At 38.2% G+C, this 26,216-nt stretch overlaps 1 protein-coding gene across 1 annotated transcript in view; it reads right to left on the minus strand.

Annotated features, from left to right (window-relative positions):
• Positions 1–26,216, minus strand: part of LOC150092519 (putative fatty acyl-CoA reductase CG5065) — a 421,409-nt gene that overhangs the window by 101,984 nt on the left and 293,209 nt on the right. The window contains exon 9 of the mRNA XM_090414223.1: positions 13,807–13,925. Coding sequence (XP_090270349.1) covers positions 13,807–13,925 — 119 coding nt within the window. The remainder of the gene's footprint in view (positions 1–13,806; positions 13,926–26,216) is intronic.

Raw genomic sequence — 26,216 nt, forward strand, 5'->3', positions numbered from 1 at the left:
CGAGTATCCTTCAGTGGTTGTTTTTGAAGTTAGTTAGTTTGTCTCTATATTGTGTATTTTGGTTGCCGAGAAGACAGGGTCGGATGTTTAATGGTGGAAGAGTAAACAAAGATAACATAAGTTTTCATTATTTAGTTTTATTTTATTTCTATTTAGTTTACTTAAATGTTTTGTTTCTATTTGTTTGTACTTTTACTTATATAGTTATAGTCTCTTATACTTATTTAGAATTTAGTGGTAATAGTTCCTTGACGCCATTTTGAATAATGGCGGCAGCGGGAGTTAAAATTGCAAATGGCATATCGCCAAGTCCTTCACCATTTAAGGACTCTATTTTGTGTGATATCATATGGGATTTTGTAGCATGCAGGACTTGTGGAATGTATGCATCCTGGCAGTTGTATATGTGGAAGGTGAGAGAAGGGGGAAATGTGTGTAGGCACAAAATGCAGGCAATGGGAGGAACTTGGTGAGTTAGAGATGACTATAAATGATCTCATTGAGTCAGAAGCAGGAGATTCTTCACATAGAGAGATGAGTGGTATGATAGAGTGCTTGAATATCGAGAGAAATACGAATAAAATAATGAGAGTGGGGAGTATGGAAAGATTGAAGGATTGAGAAGTTTTTGGAGATAGTCTCAATTGGGAGGATGAATGACAAATAAGAGTGGCTGACTTGCAGAAAGAGATAGATGAGCTGAAAGGGCAGGTGGAATGTCTAGGGAATGAAATGAGAAGTGTGAAAGATGAGATTAGGCAAATGCAAGGTGAATCAGAGTAGGAGTGAGAGAGAGTTATGGGAATGATAGAGGAGGAGGGAATAGGAACAGTAAAAGAGAGGGAATGAGAGAGAGTTATGGGAATGATAGAAAGGGAGATAATAGGAACAGTAAAAGAGAGGGAAAGAGAGAGAGTTATGGGAATGATAGAAGAGGAGAGAATAGGAACAGTACAAGAGAGGGATTGAGACAGAGTTATGGGAATGATAGAAGAGGAGAGAACAGGAACAGTAGAAGAGAGGGAATGAGAGAGAGAGTTATGGGAATGGCAGAAGAGGAGAGAATAGGAACAGTAGAAGAGAGGGAATGAGAGAGAGAGAGAGAGATATGGGGATGATAGAAGAAGAGAGAATAGGACAGTACAAGAGAGGAAATGAGAGAGAGAGTTATGGGAATGATAGAAGAGGAGAGAATAGGACAGTACAAGAGAGGGAATGAGAGAGAGAGAGTTACGGGAATGATAGAGAGAGGGAATGAGAAGAATGTGAGGGAGCACTGGAACCAGGGATAGAGTGATGTCAGGAACGCAGATAAGTAGGGGAACACAGAGACAAAGTGTTAAAGTAGAGAGAGTGAGTGATGATCGGAGCAATTGAGGATCGGAGTGGTAAGAGGTGTAATGTATGGGGACACAATAATCCACGGTGATCAAGATAGGATGTGTGAGGAGTGTTTGCCCGGAGGAAAAATAGCAAGTGTGGCTATGGCAATTAAGAGGGGGTGAAAGGGTGGATGAGAGGAAATGTAAATTGGGCAGCAAGAGGTATGAGATTCCTGCTTGAGGTTGTACGAAAGAAGACAGAGAGAGGAAAGATGGTGTGCGTGTTGCCTAGGTATGATAGTGACGAGCTGAGCAGAAGAGCAGTAATATTGAATCACATAACAGCTAGAATGTGTCAGAAGAGAGAATTGAAATATGTGGATGCTTGGGTATATTTGAGTACAGAGAGGAAATGTATGCGAGAGACATCTTACATTTGAATGAGGAAGGATGTAGGCATCTGGAGAGATTGCTGTTCTGAACGAGTCGGTGTGTCAATGCAGGGAAAGTAGAATGCACAGGGTCGGTGGTAGCAGGGGTGGCCTCTTGTGGGAATGGGTACTTGGGAGAAGATGGATGACATCAGGTAACGCTGAGTCTAGAGGGATAAAGCTGGGTATAGAAACAGTGGCATTTTTATGCTTTATGCTAATGCCAGGAGTATCTGGAATAAAGGAGAGGAATTGTGGCACTGATAGCATCAACATGGCCAAAGATTATTGGGTTCACTGAGACATGGTTGACAGAAGAGGATATAATAACAGGAATAGAAGTATCGGGGTACAGCATTTTTCAGCAGGATAGCAAGGGAAAATAAGTGACAATAAGTGATAAGTGACAATTTATGTCCTCTAAGATTGGAGGCTTTGCAAGGCAGTGACACTAATGATTTTGAAAGCATATCGTGTGAGGTAGAGGTAGGCAAGACAGTATATTTAGTGGGGTGTTACTACAAACCAAGGAGCACAGAGGGGAGAGGACCAGGAGATGCTTAGACAGTTGAGCTTGGCAAGTGCAAAAAGAATGATTGTTATTGGAGATTTTAACTACAGCAGTGTAAACTGGGGAGAGGAAGATGCATGTAGCAATAAGGGAATGGAATTTCTAGAATTATTGAGGGACAAATGTCTTAGGCAACATGTAATAGAGGGAACAAGAGATTCAAGAGTTTTGGATTTGGTCATAGCATCAGAAGAGTTGATAATAACTGAGATGACATCTCTCCCACCAGTTGGAGAGTGACCATGTGGTTTTGACTTGGAAGATGAATAGACATGCAGCAGTATCAAAGAGACGGAATGTATGTGGAATTATAAGGCAGGTGATTATAATAGTCTTAGATGTCAACTTGGGGAAGTTTCATAGAGGGAGGAATTAGAAGGCCAGGATATCATTAGTGGTTGGGAAATTGTGAAGGAATATTTGTTAGCAGCAATAGTAAGCTGTATGTATTCCACAAGTGAAGAAGAGGACACAATATCGAGTAAAATGGATGACAAACAGGAACTGCATGCGAAAAAGAGGCTATGGAAGAGATATAATTGTCCTACTTTGGCCAAACAGGCAGGCCAGCAAATATCAGAATCTCAGAACACAAGGATTACATCCGATTTCACCAGTACAGCCACTCTGGGCTTGCAGACAACACTCTGGATACTCGCCACAGAATAAGATGGAAGAAAACCACAGTAATGCACCACAGCAAGTTCAAATATGAAAGACTATTCATGGAATCAGCCTCAGCCCTTAGGAACATGCCAAACCTGAACAAATTTGGATGCATGAGACTGTCCAAAATTTGGGAAACATTTATCAGAAGAACTTCAGCCCAAAGGCCAAGAACTACCAATATAGCCTGCCAGGGGGCACCATCAGGACTTTAGGAAAACAGTAGCTTCCTAGCTTTGGTTCTCATTTGCTGTTATGTAGTACTTGTGTGCACTTGTCTTTGTATTAAGTTCCAAGAAGATGGCAATGTGACGTTTGCCGAAATATCGCAAAGTATATATTAAAGTTTATTTAATTTATATTTCTAGTGTATGCTGTCAATTCCTTAATTATTACTTATCATGTTTAACCAGCGTATAAGCCTCTCTACAAAAATTACGATCATCCATGGAGATTCCTTCGCACGCAAGGCCTGCCATTACAGCAAACTGAAGCTGAAGTTATCCAGACAACTTAACTATCTGGCATTCCTAAAATGCTGCCAGGATAATCAAGTCATCCCTAACTGTGTAAAATTTACACACCGCTTCTTTTCACAGAAAGCTCTTCGTATCTACAACTGGGCTAGCCAGGCTTTACTTCGGGAGCAAATTACTGCTGCACGCAGCTCCCTAGCCGACATAAACAGAGCTATTTTAGCGCTAGAAAATGAGCTTTCAAATATGCTTAATCACAAGCTTTGGTCAGTTCTACATGACGTCTCGTGTACCGTGGCTAATAAAGATTTCGAATAAATACGGAGTTGACATATCAACAAGTTTGATAAATTAATAAAGAACTTGGCGTCCAAACCTAAACTCCAAACCAACACTGTAGTTAACCTTTCTTCAGTTATCTTGAAGCCTGAAGCACTCAACGCTCTGTCACGTGGTCACAACTTCGGCATCTCTCCTAGGAAATTACCGACCGAGGAATTAATGATCCAAATCGAACGTGGGATTTGCCACCTTCTAAACCACATCGCCAGTGATATTAGATTGGATGTAGCCTGTGTTCTCACAAAAGCAAACCTCCAAAAACCAACATATCCATTAGTGAATACAAGTCACTACAAGAATTGAAGAAAAACAAAGAAATAGTTATCACCAAAGCAGATAAGGAGAACGCCACTGTGGTACTCAATCTTAATTACTACACAGGTAAGCTTAAGGCTTTACTATTAGATTGAGCCACTTACCTCCCTATTGAATACCAACTCTCAAATTAGAAAACTCCATAGGCTCTTTAAGAAGGTCACTTCTTGGCCTGTGGAGATTACCAACAGACTAAAACCATATAACTCTAGACCCCCCCCCGCATATATGGGCTCCCAAAAATACATAAAGAAAATGTGCCATTACGTCCCATAGTGGATGGTATTGATTCCCCCACTTACAAACTAGCCAAGCATTTAAAAAAAAAAAGCGCTCTCACACTATACTGGCAACACACCATCACACATAAAAAACTCAGCCCACTTCAAAGCCAGTATAGAAAACCTCACACTCCAACATAGTGACATAATGGTCAGGTTTGACATCTCCTCCTTAAACCTTAGAACTAATCCAAGCTAAATTTCCTCCCGATATCTCAGCCCTATTTCAGTTTACAATGAACTCAGGCTATTTTGTTTGGCAGGAAAAATTCTACAAACAGATAGAGGGGACAGCCATTGGTTCACCACTTTCCCCCACCCTTGGCCAACTTCTTTATGGAGACTTTTCAAGAGAAAGCCTTAAACTCAGCCCCACAAAAACTTACCATATGGCTTTGCTACGTTGATGATGTGTTCGCTATTTGGCCACATGGCCCAGATTCACTCCTCTCCTTCCTAACACACTTAAACAACCAACACCCTAGATCAAGTTTACCCTGGAAAAAGAGAAAAACAATAACCTCCCCTTCCTAGACACACTAGTCACCCACCAACCTGATGGAACCTTGGTTTTCTCAGTTTATAAAAAACCCACCCATACAGGCAGATACATTTGCCAACAATCCCATTACCCCCCCTCATAACAATATGGAGTTATTAAGACACTATTCAACAGGGCAAAAATAATCTGTTCAAATGATCAAGCCCTAACCACTGAACTATATCACATCCATGACACTTTCTCAGCCAATGGCTACCCCCCCAAAAAATCCAAAAAATACTTAAACCAGTCATCCACAACCCACCTTGCCCCCCCCTTCACAAAAAAGATTACTCTAAATCCATCACCATTCCCTACATCCGAGGCACCTCGGAAAAAATCAACAAAATCTTAAAAAAACATGACTTGACCACTTGTTACAGACCATATAGAAAATTGGCATCCCTTATCCGCTGCACTAAAGACCAACCACTTCCCCTAGACCTACCTGGTGTATACCAGGTCCCTTGCAGCTGTAAATTGTCCTACTTTGGCCAAATAGGCAGGATAGCAAATGTCAGAATCTCAGAACACAAGGACTACATCCGATTTCACTAGTACAGCCACTCTGGGCTTGCAGACCATGCTCTGGATACTTGCCACAGAATAAGGTGGAAGAAAGCCACAGTAATACACTGCAGCAAGTTCAGATATGAAAGACTATTCATGGAATCAGCCTCAGCCCTTAGGAACATGCCAAACCTGAACAAATTTGGATGCATCAGACTGCCCCAAATTTGGGAAACATTTATCAGAAGAACTTCAGCCCAAAGGCCAAGAACTACCAATATAGCCCACCAGGGGGCACCAGCAGGGCTTTAGGAAAATGGTAGCATCCTAGCTTCAGTTCTCATTTGTTGTTATGTAGTACTTGCTTGCACTTGTCTTTCTTTCTCATATTCCAGTTCAGAAGATGGCAATATGACGTTTGCCGAAATATCGGAAAGTATATATTAAAGTTTATTTAGTTTATATTTCTAGTGTACGCTGTCAATTCCTTAATTATTAGTTATCAAGAAGAGATATAAGGAGACAGGTGAAGAGCAGATGCATGAACAATATAAGACACAGGCCAGGAGAGTGACTGGTATAGTAAGAAAAGCGAAACTGGAATATGAGAAGAGATTGGCCCTTAGATCCAAAGAAAATCCAAGGGAATTTTTTAGCTATGTGGCCAGTATGAGGAGAAATAATTGTGAATAGAGTGAATAGAGGAATAGAGTGACTGATCCAGAGGAGACATAGTGGAATTGTTCAATGAACACTTTATTGGAGTATTTCATCCTGGAGGAGTAAATTTTAATACTAGAGGGATAGGGCAGGTTCGAGGTTTAGAGGTGCAGGAGGAGAGACTGTTCTAAATACTGAGTACTCTGGATGTCAGTAAAGCTGTGGGACTGGATGGTATTTCACCACGAGTTTTGAGAGAATTGCCTAAAGAACTAACAGCTCCTTTGACCTGGCTTTTCAATGAAAGTCTGGCTACGGGAAAGATTCCAAGGGAATGGAAGGAAAGTGAGATAGTGTCATTGCATAAGGGCAGAACACACTTATTTCATTACATAAGTATGTCAAACTGACCTAATTATAGGTCAGTTTGAGACACAAACTGAACTAATTATAGGTCAGTTTGTGTGTCATCAGTAGTTGTTTAGATCTTAGAGAAATTAGTGAGGGACCATATACAGCATTTGGCAGATGAGAGTAATGTTATCTGTGTGAGTCAACATGGATTTGTGAAGGGATGCTCTTGTTTTAGTGATATGCTAGCCTTATAATAATAATGTTACAAAAGCAGTAGATGAGGGAAAGGCATATACTGCCATTTTCTTAGATTTAGCAAAGGCATTTGACAAGGTGCCACATGATAAGCTGATATTTAATTTGAGGCACATAGGTTTGGATGTCAGGTTGGTCAACTGGATTCAGGATTGGCTGTCTGATAGGTATCAGAGAGTTGTGTATGGTGTGGCAGTTTCAAGGAGGCAGAGGTTACAAGTGGGGTTCGACAGGGAACCTTTATATCAATGACATTGTCAGCAGATTGCAGTGGGATATTCAGTTGTTTGCATATAATGTGAAGCTGGCAAGGGTTGTTAGTAATAGTGCAGATGTGGTAGCCCTGCAAGAGGATTTGAATAAGCTAGACAGATGGGCAAATGAATGGGGGTATCGGTTTAATGCAGCAAAATGTAAGGTCTTGAGGTTTGGGACACATCGATGGGACGCTGCATACTCTATTGGAGGAGATATACTTGAGGAAGTAGGGAAGACAAGAGATCTGGGGTTGATGATTGATAGAAACCTGAAATTCAAGGGACATATTGCAAAGGATTTGCAATATGTCCCTTGAATTTAGTCCCCAGGATTTGAATGGGATAACTTAACTGTGAAAAGGTTACAAAGGCAGATAGCAAAGATCATTTCAGGACTGTACAATGCTAGTTATGAGGATCGGCTGAGGGAATGTGGACTGCAGAGCTTGGTAGATAGAAAGAAGGAGAGGTGATATGATTGAGACTTTTAAACTGTTGAAAGATGGTTACAGAGTTGACACTGGGGAGTTGTTTCACTTGGCTGAACAGCAGGAAGGAGTGATGACAAGGGTCTAGCCCTGGAAGTTACAAAATAAAAATGCGAGAAAGGTGGTATTATAGCCTTTGTGTTTCCCAGAAAGGACCTCCCGTAATGAGTCTTTTGACTCCACGGAGGTCTGAATAATAATAATAATAGTACAAATGTAGCAAATAACATGGCAGAGGTTAGAGAGAGGAAGTTACAAAAGACAGTAAATGGTAGAAAAATGAATGAATGTAGAATGGTAAAGAAGCCAGTAGGAAAGATATGAACACAAGTGAGAATATTAGAAAAGAACTTGAAAGGTTGAAAAATGGTGCAGAGAGAGAGAGAGAGACAGAGGCATTTAGAGAAGAAATTGGTAGTGGGAGGTATAAGCAAGAAGGTGTCAGTGGCAGATGAGTCAAATATTAATGATTGTGGAAGAATGGTGAATGGTAATGTAGTACTGCATGGGGAATATATGGTAAATATGTGAAAATGGAGTAGATGGCAAAGTATGTCTCAGATGAGTAACAATCTTCTATGTTGTCCTCAAAATTTTAACAAAATGTCCACAAAATTTCAAATTCCTGTCCATCATCACCTCCTCTAATATATCCCCACACACAATACTATACTCTGCATCCCAGTAATGAAAACTATGAGGGTGTTCTGAAAAGTTCTCGGCCTAATAATGAAAAAACAAATTTATAATTTCAAAATTTTTTTTTTTTCAACATAATCTCCCTTAAGACTAATACATTTATTCCAGCGATGCTGCAGTGCCATTATCCCCTCCCTGTAGTTGTGGTTCTCAGTAAGATCTGCAATACCCCTCTACAGCTGCAGTCACCTCTTGATTCAAAAGAAAATGCTGACCAGCGAGGAAGAGTTTTAGGAAGAGATAGAAGTCAGAGGGGGCCAAATCTGGGGAATAGGATGGCTGTTCCAACAATTCATAGTGCAGATCCCTTATTTTTCCCATTGCCAAAACACCTTTGTGGGCAGGTGCATTGTCCAGATGAAAGATTTTTTCCTTCTACAAACGGGTCTTTTCTCACGAATTTTTTCGTCTCACCTGGTTAAAAGATCGGAATAATATTCCCCGGTTATTGTTTTATCCTTTTCAAGATAATTAATAACAAAATGCCTTTAGCATCCCTAAACACCAATGCCATGACCTTGCCTGCTGATGGAACCAACTTTGTTTTCATTGGTGCTGAACAGCTGGCTTCTGTCCACTGTTTTGACAGCTGTTTGGATTCTGGTGAATCCAAGTCTCATCCATAGCAATAAACCGATGCACAAAATCAGTTTTATTCATGTTAAAATGCTCCAAGCACTGTTCATAGAACCTTCTTTTCATGCAAGTGCATTTTTGATCTGCTGTGAGCAAGCATGGCACCCATCGTGTGCAAAGCTTTTTCATTTGCAATTCTTCATGCAAAATATATCTTGCGCGTTCTTTTGAAATGCCTATAGTCTCAGCAATTTCATGCACTTTGACTCGCCCGTTATCCAATATCATATCATGCACCAATCAATGATTTCTGGTGTTGTTAAACTTTTTGGACGTCCTTCACATGGATCATCTTGAAGGCTGGTACAGCAATAATGATAATGGCTTTGAGGCCATTTGGTGTGAGGTTAGCTGAAATTTTAGATATTTAGTGGGATGTTTTAAACTCAACAGCCCATTTCTTAATTATTGAAAACAAAGGAGGAGTGCCCATAAACGTTTATGAACTTCGAATGAATTTCTTTTGGCATTAAACCTTCTTTTACAAGGAATTTTATAACTGCACAATACTCAATTTTATCCATTTCAAGGGATACAGACAACACTTTTGCTTCAGACAGCTGTATAAAACAAACTACCTGATATAATGACTTTTAATTTCACATGGATGCTTATGACAGATGTACCAACTTAGAAAAAAAATCATTCCAATAGTGTTGCAATCTATGGTCAAGGCCAATAACCTTTCAAACACCCTCATATTTTACACTCGCAGTCCACCACTTATGAGAGTGGTGCAAGATAAGGCACACTTATGAGGGTGGTGCAAGAGAAGGGACAAAGGAAAATTAGATGGAGATGCATTGGACAGCCTCAATAGGAAAAATCAGAGTAAAATTACTTGAATGATGGTGTAGTTGGCCAGTGTGGTTAGCGAATCTGCTTGCCAACCAAAAGGCTGTGGTTTCAAATCCTGCTATGAGCATGGATGTTTGTGATTGTCTGCAGAAATACTAGTGGTGGTGGTGGTGGGTGGTAGATATCATTGGTGTAGTTGCAGTTAGAATGAACCATAGTTGTACGAGTAGAGTAGGTACCTTCCCTCGATGAGTCTGGACTCCCTGGAGGTGTCATAGGGTGCAGAGTTCATGGCCTTGATATAGTTATTCAGTTCAGAAATCACTGCTGTCAGTGTGGCATGGTTAACAGAGGATGATGTAAAATCACTGGGATAGAATTCGATGGTTATAGCATTTTTATGAAAGATAGAAAAGATAAAAGAGAGCTGTTTCCTCTCAATTTGAAACTTGAAGAAAGCAATAACGATAATGGCTTTGAGGCCATTTGGTGTGAGGTTAGCTGAAATTTTAGATATTTAGTGGGATGTTGCTGCAGGCAAGGGAATGGAGAGGGAGATGATTCTAAAATGTTCAGATATATGAGGCTGGTGACTGATAGGAAGGTGATAATGGCAACTTAAAACTATGGAAGCAGAAATATCATGTGTGAATAGCAAATGAATTCTTTAAGCTGGTCAGGGACAATTATCTGTTGTAGCATGTAGCTGAAGCTACATGGGGGACTAAAGTGTTAAGTTTAATAACATTGTCTGATACATTGATAATAGAAGATATCATCATGATGCCACCAATTGGGATAAAGTGTGATCATGTGGTCTTGATGTGGAGAGTGGCCAGCTGGGTACAAGTTTCACAGAACAAGAGAGCTGTGTGGAATTACAGAGCAGGGGACTATATTAAATTAAGGAAACAGATTTTTGATGTGCAGTGGCTTGATTAGTTGAAGGAGAGAGAAACAGTAGTGCCTGGAACTTGGTCATCATGGAATTATGCAGAACTTCTGAGAAAGAGGATGTTCCAATCACCCACCACTCTCCATACTAAAAATCTACTCCTCACCCTCTTGCTCACACCTGCATTATACAGCTTCTAGGGATAGCCTCTTATTCTCCTTGTCTCTCTGAGAGAGAGAGAGGATGTCATGGAGAAGATATAAAAAAAACAGGGTATCCCTTGGCAGGAGTACAAGGTCTAGGCTAGAAAGGTTACAAATGTAGTTAAGAGAAATTGGCATATCAAAAGAAACTGAATGATGCAGAAGAGCTAAACCCCAAGGAATTATATAGTTATGAGTCAAAAAAATTATTGTGGGAGGTTGAACTCTCACAGACAGCTCATCAGCTCATCATACTTTGACTTAAATACATTCACTGTCTCTGCATTCACCATATTCTCAGGCAATGCATTCCAATCACCCACCACTCTCCATCCAAAAATCTACTCCTCACTCTCTCTTGCTAACACCCACATTATACAGCTTCCAGGGATGGCATCTTATTCTCCTCATCTATCATCCACATTAAATTGGTAATTGCCCCGTACCAAATTATATGTCCCGATTTTGTCTTCCCTCATCCTTCTATCCACTAGGTTCTGTAATTTGCATTCTTTCAATCTGTTCTCATATTCTGCATTCCAGTGATCAGAAACAGACTTGGACAAATTATCTCCAACAACTCATCATCCTTTTGAAAACTAGGCAACAAAATCTGCACACAATAATCCATATGCAGCTTGATCAAAGCTTTGTACAATGAAATCATAACATCCCTACTTCTACATGTTAGTGTTCTCTTCATCTTTCACATAATCTGCTGTGTTGGCCTTACAATTTTAGCAAGATGTCCACAAACTTTTAAGTTCCTATCCACCATCACCTCCTCTAAAATGTCCCCACCAATTCTATACTCTGCATCCCATCTTTGCTTCCTAAATTATAAAACATTACACTTTGGAGGCACATTGCAAAAGTGGCTAAATCAGCTCATCAAATCGCTTGGTTGCTGAAAAATACTTTAACAAGCAGAGACAAACAAGTTATTGTTCCTCTATATTGAGCCTTGATAAGACCCTATCTAGACTACTGTGCCCAGATATGGGTGCCAGGGTTTCTTCTTGATGGGGAGGAGGTGGAGAGGATCCAGAGACGAGTGACCAAGATGATAGCAGGTCTGTGGAATGAACCTTATGAGAACAGGTTGAAGATTTGTGTGTTGCAAAAATTGGTTGATAGGCGGAAATGTTGTGATATGATTGAGACATTCAAATTACTGATGGGTTTCTATAGGATTAACAATATCAACTATTGCTCTCCCTAGCTTTGCATCATCAGCAAATTCAGCAAACTGAATATCCTCTCCTAAATCTTTCCCTATGTCACTGATATACAAATTAAAGAGTAATGACCCTAGTAGCGAAACCTGAGGTACTCCACTAGTCACCATCATTCTCCTAGATTCCACCCCCACCATAAACTACTCTCTGGTGTCTGTCCATCAGCCATCCCCCTATCCATGCTGCTAGCTTCATATCCATTCCCATTCTCTCTAGTTCTTGGTTTCATCCTTTATCCAAATGCAAGCAAACAAAGTTTGTGGGTAAAGTCACTTCACAGCTTGTCTACTTGACTACACATCAATTGCCTTAGTATCTCATAATGCAATGTGCATATTCTTATGCACATGTATAATGCTATGCATTATGGGAGGGGCCACTACCCAGACTGATTTCAACCTTTATCGATGTTTCATCAGTGGGAGCCAGACCCAAAAGTGATACCAAAGTTGAAGTAATGGAGAAGGCAAATTTCCATATAACCAAGTAGAAAAACTTTCAACATCTATCTCTAATTCAAAATATTTTAGTAATAAAGTGCGACACCTTTTTACTACTTCTATATGGAAATATGACTTCTGCATTATTTCAACCTTGGTATAACTTCTTGGTCTAGCTCCCACTGATGAGATCTCAATAAAGGTCAAAACTTGTCTGGGTAGTAGCCCTTCTCATGATGCATAGTATTATACATGCCTATAAGGATATATGCATTGCATTATGGGATACGAAGGCAATTGATGTGAAGTTATTAGCCTCTATATATAAGTAGCCCAGTCGAGAAGTGACTTCATGTGCAAACTTTATTTCCTTATACTTTGATAAAGGATAAAATCAAGAATATAACTTCTTGGCATCTTTAATTTATAGCATAGTGCGATATAGTAACCAAGTTGGAAAACTTTTAACATTGATCTGAAATTCAGAGGTCACATTGTGCAAGTTGTGAAGACATCACATCAGTTTATGACAATGATGCAGAAGACATTAACTTGTAGAAATAAAGAAGTTCTTGTTCCATTGTATAAGGTCTTGATCAGGCCTCATAAGGATTGTTGGGAACAGATCTGGTCCTCTGGTTTTCATGGCAATGAGGATATGTTGGACAGGGTCCAGAGAAGACTGTAATCATATCTGGTCTTTGAATTGTGGGATATGAGGAGTTTGAGGGAATGTAGTTTGCAAAGCCTTGTGAATAGAAGGAAAAGAGGTGATGTGACTGAGACATTTAATAAGTTAATAAAGGATTGTTACCAGGTTAATGTGTATGTATAATCAGGGTGTGAGCAGAGACATAAGGAGTAGGTGCTCTGGAATGAGAGTGGTTGGTCATTGGAATGCTTTGCCTGACATTGTAGTGAATTCATATACATTCAATGAGTTTAAAGCATGATTGGATGAGCTTTATGTCTAACAGTGTTTGCATTTCACAATGAGTCTTTGGACTCCATGGAAATCTGGTCTTAATAATAACATATAATTAATGTACCACACACTTTTTCTTGGTTTCCTTATACCAGTGAATCTTTTGTCTAAGATTAACACTCAGCAAAATCATTTATGAGTGAATCTGATAATCCCACATATTCAGAACAAAGTTTATCGCATCTAATGGGGGACATAGTTGATCGCATTCTCTTTACATTCACATTGCTTCAACCATTCTGTTCATTCTGAAAGAAATTCAGACTGTGCTGTAACATGTCTCAAGATATGCTTATTGCACATCAACAGCTGGTTGGATTATTAAAAATCGAACCTTTTATTAAATAAAATTATATTATCCTTAACGATAAATAACTAACTGTTAAAAGATGTGTGTGTGTGTGTGTGTGCGTGCGTGCATGCATGTGGGAGAGCTTACTTACCGATGAGTAGCAGTATACCAGGCAACTGTGATCATCACATTAATGACAACATCGACAGGAATTATATCTGCCACATTTTCACCATGCAGAATCATTGTTCGAAGAACACCTTTGGATCCCTGTTAAATGATATAAATATCTATAATATTTACATTATTTTCTTACAGTATAGTTAAGTGCTATATTTGATACAGTATTTAACTATACCATCTCCAAATGAACTAAAAATTTAAAACTAGCATGCAATAGAGATTTGTAAGGATGTATTATTCTACACATCAGTATCAGTAAAATGGTGAGATGAAACTGGATATGGTTTTTATATGATATTTACAATTTTCATGTTTTAGGTAGGCAGATGAAAAAATAAAAATTCTTATAGCTGAAACATTTAGCAGCATAAACTGGAACAATATCGCATTAGCCTTAAATCTATTTTCCAGAAAAGCATAACTTTAGCTTGTGAAGCTATTTTAATTTTATTTTAAAATTTGTCTTACATGCCTTTCCATATTTGCAAATAATTCAGTTTAACTCCCTTATCCGACTATAGATGAGACTATAAATTAAACATGCGAAGAAATTATATTCATGGTTTTATCCTTTATCCAAACGTAAACAAAGTTGGCACATTAAGTCACTTTGCATCTGGGCTGCTCGTACATAGAGGATAAGACCTGATATCAATTGCCTTAGTATCCCATAATGCATAGCATTATACATGTCTGTAAGAATATGTGTATTGCATTATGGGAAGTGTCACTATCCAAACCAGTTTCAACATTTATTGAGGTCTCATCAGAGAAGTGATTTTAAGTCACTTCAACCCTCTCCTAATCTTTAAGTTATAATATAACCAAGGGTAAAAACTTTCAACATACAGATGAGACTTTCCAGTACTGTATATCATCATTGAATCTATTATGAGACAAGCAGAACACAAAAATTTGTATGTGGTGGGTGGTAGTGGGGGGGGATATTATTATTACCCTATGACCTCATGGAGTCAAGACTCATCTAGGAGATCCTTTTGTCATATACACAGGTCACCATACCTTAAACTCAAATTCTCTGCAGACGTCCCATCTTGGTATCCCAAAATTTAAAATCTTACATTTTACAACATTGAACTGGCATCCCACACTCCCATGCCCATTCATTCAATCTATTCAAGTCTTTTTGTAAGGCCACAACATTTGCTCTACTCTTCATGGTTTGTCCCAACTTTGCATTAATTGCATATGCTCTCAGGCAATGCATTCCAATCATTCACAACTCTGCATGCTAAAACTTGCTTCATAATCCTTTGTACACATCCTCTTTATACAGCTTCCAGGGATGACCTCTTGTTCACCCACCTTTTTCTGAAAAATCTCAACACTGATCCTATAACAACCCCATACTAACTTGTAGGTCTCTATGATATCACCTTCTTCCTCCTATCCACCAGACTCTATAAATTGCATCTACTCAACCTTTCCTCATATTCGACATTCCAGAGATCAGAAACTACCTTAGTAAGTTGCCTTTGGACTCTTTCCAACTCTTCATCCTTTTGAAAATCAGTGATCAAATCAGTGCACAGCAGTGCATGTGTTTCTTAATCAGAACCTTATAAAATGGAACAAAATTCTCCCTACTTCTATAAGTCAGTGTCCTCCACGTCATTCCTAGAATTTGTTGTGTTGTTCTGACAATTTTGGCAATGTTTTCTCTAAATTTAAGATTCTTATTCACCATCACACCATGATCTCTTATTTCCTCAATCTTCAACAATATATCTCCACCAAGAGTAAATTCTACATCCCATCATGGTTTTCCAAAATTTAAAAGCTTACATTTTGCAACATTGAAATGGCATCCCCACTCCCATGTCCTCAATCTATTCAAGTCTTTTTGTAAAGTCACAATATCAGCTTGACTCTTTATAGTTCGTACCAACTTTGTATTATCTGCAAACAACTGAATATCCCAAATTTTTGCCAATATCATTAACATACACGGTAAACATCAATGGCCTTAAAAGAGACCCCTGACGCACACCAGTAGTGACTTTTCTCTTCCAGGATATTGCTCCTCCATAACAACTTGCTGATACTCATCATAGCCAATCTCCGATCCAATGCACTAATCTAATATCTAACTATGTCTGCTCTAGTTTAACTATCAACTTATCATGAGGTAATCTATCAAAAGCCTTTGTGAAATCTAAGTATATTACTGTGTCTCCCTCTCCTCTGTCCAATGTCTTATTGTAATAAATAAGGAGATTATTAAAGCATGATATCCCTTTAGCAAATCCATACTGTCTATCAAAGATAATACCACTGTTGTCAACCCAATTCCAGATGCTGGCTCCCACCAGCCTCTCCAACCCTTTAACCACAACAATTGACACATAGGTCTATAATTTTATGCTTGAATTCTATGACCTCCCCTATGAAGCGGTACAATCTTGCCCTCTTTCCACTCCTTTGGAAATCAACTTTGTGCAATAGTCATATTAAAAAAATATGTCAACTCCCTGGCACATTCCTTCAGAATACGTGGTGATATATTATCAAGCCTTATTAACATCAAGTTTGCTTAACTCCCCATACACCTCTTGCTCACCTACAGTCAGTCTCTCCTCCCTATCATCAACTGTTCTCATTCTCTCCATGATGTCACATTCACAAGAATGAAAGAATTATGAACTGCTCATTAAGTATCTCCACTATATCTTCCGCAGTTGTCTTTATACCAGTTCCTCCCCTCCAATCAGTGTCATCTCTCCATAATCATTCTTTTTTTTTTTTTTTTTTTTTTTTGCTGGTTACATATCAAAAGAACTCCCTAGGATTCCTTTTCACTTCACTAGACAACTGCTGCTTATACTTCACTTTCACTACCCTTACCAACCAAGTCACCCTCCTGGCCTAGTCTTTGTAATCCACATGGAATTGGTTATTACCACTTCTCTTATGCTGCTTCCATAATGCCTGTATTGAATGCTTAAAACTCTTCATTCATCCATTTCACACTACCTTATTGAACCTTCTGACCCTTGGAATACATTTAGACATTGCCTCTACTAGATAAAGCTTGAACATCCCCCAAGCTACACTGATCTCTTTCCACCTAACTTCTCATTACATGCTACATCTGCAAGCTGTCTCCTAAGCTCTTCATAATCACCACCCTTGTAGTTCCACATATACCCTTTTCTCACAGTGGTCCTCACACCACAAGTAACCACGAAAGTAATCACTTCATGATCACTCACCAACTGGAAGGTGATTTGACAACACCTCATATATAATTACATTCTCTGATGAGATGATCAAATTCAAGATCCTCAATTTTCATGTTCCCACTGTTACATACTGTCTGAAGTAGTTGTCCCTCAAAAACTCAAGAAACTCATTTTCTTTACTACCAGTTGTTATAGTTGTTATTACATCTTTCAAGACTATATTGCCATAGTTAAAATTGCCCATAATAATCACCCTTTTCCTATTTGCTTGGCTAATTTGATTATAAGGTAGTCTGAAAAGTTCTTGGCCTCGACCATAGATGGGAACACTATTGGCAAGAATTTTTTTTTCTAAGTTGGTACATGTGTCATAAGCATCTGTGTGAAATTACAAGTCATTCTATCAAATTGTTTGCTTTATATAGCTGTCTGAAGCAAAAGTATTGTCTGTATCCCTTGAAATGGATAAAAATGAGTATCGTGCAATTATAAAATTCTTTGTAAAAGAAGGTTTAACGCCAAAAAAAATTAATTTGAAGTTCATAAACGTTTATGGCCACTCTTCTACTTCGTTTTTGACAATTAAGAAATGGGCTGCAGAGTTTAAACGTGGCTGTACCAGTCTTGAAGATGATCCACATGAAGGATGTCCAAAAAGTGTAACAACACCAGAAATCATTGATATCCTACATTCTTTTGAACGTGTAGGATATATTTTGCATGAACAATTGCAAATGAAAAAGCTTTGCACAAGATGAGTGCCATGCTTGCTCACAGCAGATCAAAAATGCACTCGCATGAAAATTTCTGCATAGTGTTTGGAGTGTTTTAGAATAAAACTGATTTTGTGTGTCGATTTATTACTATGGATGAGACTTGGATTCATCATTACACACCAGAATCCAAACAGCAGTCAAAACAGTGGACAGAAGCCAGTTGTTCAGCGCCAAACAAAACAAAGCCGGTTCCATCAGCAGGAAAGATCATGGCATCGGTGTTTGGACGAAAAAATTCATGAGAAAATGCCTGGTTTGCAGAAGAAAAAAATTATCTTTCATCAGGACAATGCACCTGCCCACAAAAGTGTTTTGGTAATGGGAATTAGAACATCCACCCTATTCCCCAGACTCCCTCTGACTTCTATCTCTTCCCAAAACTAAAACTCTTCCTCGCTAGTCAGCATTTCCTTTCAAATCAAGAGGTGATTGCAGCTGTAGAAGGATATTTTGCAGATCTTACTGATAACCACAACTATAGGGAGGGGGATAATGGCACTGGAGCATCGCTGGAATAAATGTATTAGTCTTAAGGGAGATTATGTTGAAAAATAATTTTGAAACTATAAAGTTGTTTTTTTCATTGTTAGGCCAAAAACTTTTCAGAACCACCCTGTACATTTCATAGTCACTACCATCCACATTACCAGTACTTCCAACTGTAAACAACATCCAACTAAGTATTTCATTCTATTCACGTCTATCTCACAGCATACTGTTTCAAAACTACTGGCACTATTTCCCTCTCGTGTCTCTACTTTGTATGGACTTAACTCTTTCTCTGTCATCAATAACACTCCCCCTCCCTTTTTATCCTTTCTATCCTCATAAAACTCATCATACTCTTCCATCTCTATTCCTGTCAGGATGTCATCCTCATCCAAACATGTCTCACTTATTCCAACAATTTTTTGGGGAACAGACTCATTTAATGCAGTAAACCAGGCAAATGAGATTAAACCATTTCATTTGCCTGGTTTTTTACACTTTCAGCATTTGTATACATGTTTTTTAACTTCCACCACATTCGCATCACTTTTGTCTTTCTTACCATCGATTGTTAAGTTTCTCAGATCGATCTCTCTCTCTTTCCCTTTTTCAAAACTTTTTTATAACATTTTTTCGCTGCTCTTTTACAATGTACTTTTCTATAAGATGAGCACTCATCCTCCTCGTGACATTCTCGCTACTAATACTTTCGCTTAACAACATATTAGCACTCATCAAGTCCTCATTCAGCTCACACTTTGCACACACCCTCTTTCCATTCCAACTGTTTAATAGCTTAGCACACCCATTACTGCAATTCTTCTTTGTTTCTCATTCCTCCAAGAGGATTCAGTGATTGTGTAGAGTTGAGTGTGGTGACTGTGATTCCTTAGATATGCCACATAATATATTTCAAATATCAGTGTAGCAGTGAATAACGGATCTTTGAAAAACACTATTTTGATGACAATATCTGCTTCGGTCCTGCATGCCAGAGACATGAATCAGCATTCATTTTAGAAATTATGGACTTTACAACTGAGTTATAAATAACTATTTTCATTTCCCGACGTTTTCACTTTCATATTAAGGTCATGATCTGGAGTATATACAAATATACAAGGACAAGCTGAGTTACATTTCACACAGTAAGCTAAGAAACAATGATTTGATCACCGGTTATTCTACTGGCATGACCTCTAGTGAAAGAAGAAAAAAAAAAATACAGATAAAATTACAAATTAATTAATTATTTAGAAACTACATCAATGCTAGATTCTATTTAAGATAACATGAGAGAAACATTCTTTCTTATAAACAGTTTTCTTACAGTAACAATGATGTCCTATTTTTAACATTACAATTGTTATATTAGATTTAGAATTCTGGATTATCTACAGTTCTGTTTCTTATTATTATTATGGGAATCTCCATGAAGTCAGTAGACTCATCACATGAGACCCAAACTATCAAAACAATATCTATCATATCTGTTCTTGAATACATTTACAGACGAAGAACTCACAACTGATTCAGGCAATGCATTCCACTCATTCACCACCCTCCAGGTGAAAAACCTCATCCTCACACCCTTGTTAACCATAATTTTCCTTAATTTCCAGGGATGACCTCTTGTTCTTCCTTAACTATCACACAGCTGAAACAATTCCCCTGCATCAATCTTATAAAAACCTTTTAGTAATTTAAATGTTTCTATCATATCCCCTCTTCTCTGCCTATCAACCAACTTCTGCAAACTCTCAATCTATCGATGTAGGAAGCATTTTTTACATCACTCACCAACTTAGTCACTCTCCTTTGAACCCTTTCCACAACCTCCTCATCTTCAAGGAATCCAGGTGACCAGACCTGAGCACAGTAATCCAAATGTGGAAGTATCAACGCTTTATAAATAAAGGGGAATAATAACCTCTATATCTCTGGAGGTTAGTGTGTTTCTCAATAACCAAGTAATCCTATGTGCAATCTTGGACACCTTAGCAATGTGTCCCCTGAACTTCATCTCCCTATCTACCAACACGCCTAAGTCCCTAGCCTCATCAATCTCTTGCGGTACTGTTCTATCAATCTAGTACACGGCTGGTAATCTTTTAATCTCAAAATGCATAACTTTACACTTTTCCACATTGGACTGACATCCGTTACCTTTTGCCCATTTTGCCAGCTTATTTAAATCATCCTGCAAACTCTCAACATCAGCTTGATTTTTTATTGCGCTACCCAACTTTGCATCATCACTAAACAACTGAATATCTCCCTTTAAGCCATTTCCTATATCATTTATGTACAAATTAAACAACAATGGCCCAAGCACAGAGCCCTGAGGCACAACACTGGTCACCTGCCTCATGCTGGACTCTGCTCCTCCATACACCACCTACTGGTATCTCTCCCTGAGCCATTCTCCTACCCATATCACCAGTTTAGTACCCATCCCCATCTGCTCCAATTTGTGCAACAGTATTCCATGGGGTATCCTGTCAAAAGCATTAGCAAAATCCAGAAGTACCACTGTGTAGCCATTTCCTTTGTCCAACTCAGATGTCATTCTATTACAAAAAACTAATAAATTGCTAGTGCAGGATCAACCTTTAACAAAACTATGTTGACCCCTATAGAGTATCATATCCTGATCCACCTATTCCTGAATTTTGTCTTTAACCAACTTTTTCAATACTTTCACCACCACTCCCGAGATGGTGATTGGTCTTTAACTGCCGCAGTTTTAGAGCCACCTTTATGCAAAGGAACTAATTTGCCTTCCTTCCGCTCCCTAGGGACCATACCAGAGTTCAAACTTAAGTTAAATAACTAAGTAAGAGGTGCCGACAATTCCGTTGCACATTCACACAACACCCGAGATGATCACCTGAGATGATATTCCATCTAAACCTACAGCAGTGTTCGCATTTAAATTTTGCAATATACTAATGATTTCTTAACTTCAATTCTCACGTTAGTTATTTCTACAGGTACAGAGATATTCTCACTTGGGTGATAGACTTTTGAAAAGTGATCACTCAGTAACTCTACTATTACATCTGAATTTGTTCACCTAAATACCATCAGCACCCATGTTCCGAAGTCATTCTTCCTTTTACTTGCCACATAGCGGAAGAACTCTTTGGAATTACTCTTGATTTCCTTGGTAAGGTCTTCTCATAATCTGATTTAGCTTCTCTTACTATGCTGGTAACCTTCCTAGCTTGATCCTTGTACTGCTCATGGGTGTACTGGTCACCTTTCTCCTTGTAAATTCTCTATAACATTTTCTTTTTTTGCAGATCAACCTTGATACTACTACTACTACTCATCCATCTAACGACTACCTTGTTTATAGTTAACTCTTAGGGAGACAAGTTCCCATGGGTAGGATATAGAATATGTGACTTCCATATGCTTGGAATTTTTAGACAATTAATATTGTTCAGATTGTGGTGGTTGATAAGAATCTCACAGGCTCCCTTAAATTTGCGTTCAGACCATGTTTTGGTGTGATGTAAAAAACTGGTGCTTTTCCAGTCAATTCTTTGTAAAGTGTTCAGGGCATGTTCAGAAATGGCAGCTTCACCATAGTTATTATATTTAATGTGTCATTTATGTTTCTTTTGTCTGATAGGAGTGGTGCATCCTGTTTCCCCTATATATGGTAGATTATTATTATTATTATTATTATTATTCAGGCCTCCATGGAGTCAAAAGACTCATCGTGGGAGGTCCTTTCTAAGAAACACAAAGTCTATCAAGACTCATCGAGGAGAGGTCCCCACCCTGAGAAACACAAAGTCTATCATACCACTCCTTAAACTCACTGATCATTCTCGCTCTCACCACTCCATCAGGCAATGCATTCCATGGTTCAACCACCCTCCATGCAAAGAAACCACTCCTCACCCTCTGGCTCACAGTTTCCTTTTGTAACTTCCAGGGATGGCCTCTTGTCATCATTCCTTCCTGCTGTTCAAACAAGTGAAAGAACTCTGCAGTGTCAACCCTGTAACCAACTCTCAACAGTTTAAAAGTCTCGATCATATCACCTCTTCTTCTTCTATCCACCAAACTCTGCGGTCCACATTCCCTCAGCCGATCCTCATAAATATCATTGTAGAGTCCTGAAACCATTTTTGTTATCTGCCATTGTACCCTTTCCACAGTTAATTTATCCCCTTCAAATCCTGGAGACCAAATCTGAGAACAATAGTCCCGAGTGTGGTCTGATCAGGGTCTTATACAACGGAATGATAACTGTTTTATCTCTGCAGTCAGCATCCTTCTCATTATTGCAGCAATCCTCTGTGTTACCTTCACCACCTTTGCAATATATCCCCTAAATTTCAGGTTTCTATCAATCATCAACCCCAGACCTCTTGTCTCCCCTACTTCCTCCAGTATAACTTCTCCCATTGAGTATGCAGTGTCCCATTGATGTTTACCAAACCTCAAGACCTTACATTTTGCTGCATTAAACCGATTACATGTGCAATAAATACGGCATACTCCAGGGTTGGCCAGCAGAGGGAGTGGGTCTTTGGATGAGTTGAGTAAGCTTTTTAATTTTGCAGGAGGTTTAAAGGTGGCTTTGAGGTTGTATTTCTGTAGTATTCTGTTTATTTTATCTGATTTATCTTTGTTTTTTTGTTGAGGTCTTGTAGAGAATTTTGTTAATAGTGTTTTGGCTGTAATCATTTTTTTAGAAAAGTATTGCTGATAACTTTAAATTCATCTTTCAGCACTTGTTCATTGGAGCAGATCTTCAAAGCCCTGTTATTTATTCAGAGTATTAATGATACCCAGTTTTTGTGTTGAGTCTTGTAGGAGTTTATGTGTATATATTGGCCACTAAGTGTCGGTTTCCGGTGAACAGTGAAGGAAAGACTGCCAGAAGGAAGACGTGTGACAAGTGTATCGAATCCAGATCAATGAACAAACTGGATTTTATTTGTAATATTGAAAGAGGCTTAAGATTCATTGAAAATAACATAGCAGATAAAATACGTTCAGAAATTGTCAACATTTTAAATATAAATCATAAGAAAACAATAACAAGCAACTTAATGAAACATAAATTAACAGCTGTGAAATCATTAAAATTGAATCCCAGCATTGTAATAACTAGAGCCGATAAAGGAAGAGCCACCATTATTCTAAACTGAACCACTTATTTAGAAAAAATGAATCTGCTAGTTTCAGTCAATAGTACATACCAATTTGTTAACCACGACCCAACCAACAGAATAATAAAGAAAACAGAGTAACTACTTAAATCAATTACTACATGGCCCAAAGATACAGTCAAAAATTACTTTAGCACTATGCTCGTTCCCTGAGAATTTATGGTCTACCAAAGATATACAAACAAAACACACCACTCCAGCCGACAGTTGAAGGTATAGAAAGCCCGAATTATCACCTAGCCAAAAAATTAGAGGCAATATTCAAGGAGTTGTTAAGTCATTCCACCCTCCCATACCAGAAACACACAACACTTCATAAACATAATCAAAGACATTGCATTAGAAAAAAATGATTTATTAGTCAGCTTTGAAGTCTCTGCGCTCTATACAAATGTCCCAATCAATGACACAATCCTTCTTTTACAGAACAAATTCCCTGCAGATATCACATTGCTCTTTGCGCATATATTATGTTCTGGTTATTTTGTATGGCAAAACACTTTCTACCTACAAAAAGAAGGCACAGCCATGGGCTCACCATTATCCCTCCCCCCTATTGCTTATTTTTTTTTTTTGAACATTTTGAGCAACATGCTCTAGATTCCTCTCCTTTAAAACCCAAAGTCTGGCTTACATACGTTGACGATGTTTTCGCAATCTGGCCCCATGGCCACCAGACAATCTCCTTAGCCACCTAAACAAACAACAGAAACGCATACAGTTCACAATTGAGATCGAAAACAGAACAACTTCCGTTTCTAGATACACTTGTCACACGTCTTCCTTCTGGCAGTCTTTCCTTCACTGTTCACTGGAAACCGACACTTACTGGCCAATATATATATATATACACATAAACTCCTCCCAAGACCCAACATAAAAACTAGGTGTCATTAATACTCTGAATAAAATGTTAAAAATAGGACATCATTGTTACTATAAGAAAACTATTTATAAGAAAGAATTTTTCTCTCATGTTATCTTAAATAGAATTTAGCTTTGACGTAGTTTCTAAATAATTAATTAATTTGTAATTTTATCTGTATTTTTTTTCTTCTTTCACTAGAGGTCATGCCAGTAGAATAATCAGTGATCAAATCATTGTTTCTTTAGCTTACTGTGTGAAATGTAACTCAGCTTGTTCTTGTATATTTGTATATACTCCAGATCATGACCTTAATATGAATGTCGAAACGTCGGGAAATGAAAATAGTTATTTATAACACAGTTGTAAAGTCCATAATTTATAAAATGAATGAATATCTTCTGATGCTCTGAATTTTTTCAAGCTTAATATCTTCTATATATATATTTTGTGCCCAAAGTTTATGGACAGATAACAATAAATTTAGTTTAATCCTTTATCCAAGTGTGAGCAAACAAAGTTTGCACCTGAAAGTATCTTCAGGACTGGGGTAAGGTGGTACAACACCGGGCAACTCGTTGCAAAGGTGGAGCAAGCTAACATCACTCCTATCTTCTATCTCAGTATCTTCCATAATGTAAAACACATCTCCTTGCGGATATGTATAATGTTATGCATTAAGGGAATGGCCACACCGTTTGGAAACTCCTATAGGTAGAGATGACTTTGCTAATGCTTCTGCCTGGTATCTCCACTTGGGCCTGGCTCCCACTGAAGAACCTCAATAAAGGTCAAAACTAGTCTGGGTAGTGGCCCTTCCCTTATGCATAACATTATACATATCCGCAAGGAAATGTGTTTTGCATTATGGGAGATACTGAGATAGGAGTGATGTTAGCTTGCTCCACCTTTGCAATGAATTGCCCGGTGTTGTACCAACTTACACCAGTCCTGAAGATACTTTCAGGTGCAAACTTTGTTTGCTCACACTTGGATAAAGGATTAAACTAAATTTATTATAGTCTAACCAAGTGAAAAATAAACATTTATGGACAGATATAAACACAGTGTAGGTAAAACAAACAAAAATCATCTGCACTTTTTTTATTCCCTTACAAGAATAAAAGGTAATGTTACTTGTCCCTCACTTGTTCTTTGAATATTGGCAGCTCCTTTTTTTTTTTTTTAATGTACCATCCACTCAGGAAAATTTGTATGCCTATAGTACATACATGGGATAAAATAGCATTTTTATTATAATAGTCTGCTAATTCCTTTTATTCCCGGATGGAATAAGTGAGGCTGTTTAGCCCTAACTATATTTTGGAGACTAGTGGCAGCCAATCTCCACTCTTAACCAATTACAAATAGCTATGAATGAGATTAATTGGCATCTAGGAAGGAAAGCATAGTAGACAACTGCTAGCCAAACTGTGTACTTTATTGGCTTAAACCAAAAGACAATGATGGTACAACAAGATATAAAGTCATACTGGATGGAATACTGCAAGATTAAACTAGGATCTGTATTAAAGTTTTATAGAAAAGGTGCTAAGAGAAGTGCTGTTAAAAACACTATAATTATATGTGTAAATGGAACACTGTGCCAACCGATATATAGTCTATATTTCAGAGTTAGAATAAGTCACCAGTTAGAAGTAATGGAGGTACAGAAACACTGATACAAAATCAGGTATGAGAATATTTGCACTGTTATACATCACATTAATGATCCAAATATACTCCTAAATAAATACCACACAACTTTGCAGGATTCCTTGAATAAATTAAATAACTACTGTAACAAATATGCCATGAAAATCTGCAATAAAAAGAAAAAACTATGAAAA

Source organism: Typopeltis vanoorti, chromosome 25 (assembly GCF_054136105.1).
Source record: "Typopeltis vanoorti isolate ZY-2024b chromosome 25, IOZ_Tvanoo_1.0, whole genome shotgun sequence".
Classification (NCBI taxonomy): domain Eukaryota; kingdom Metazoa; phylum Arthropoda; class Arachnida; order Uropygi; family Thelyphonidae; genus Typopeltis; species Typopeltis vanoorti.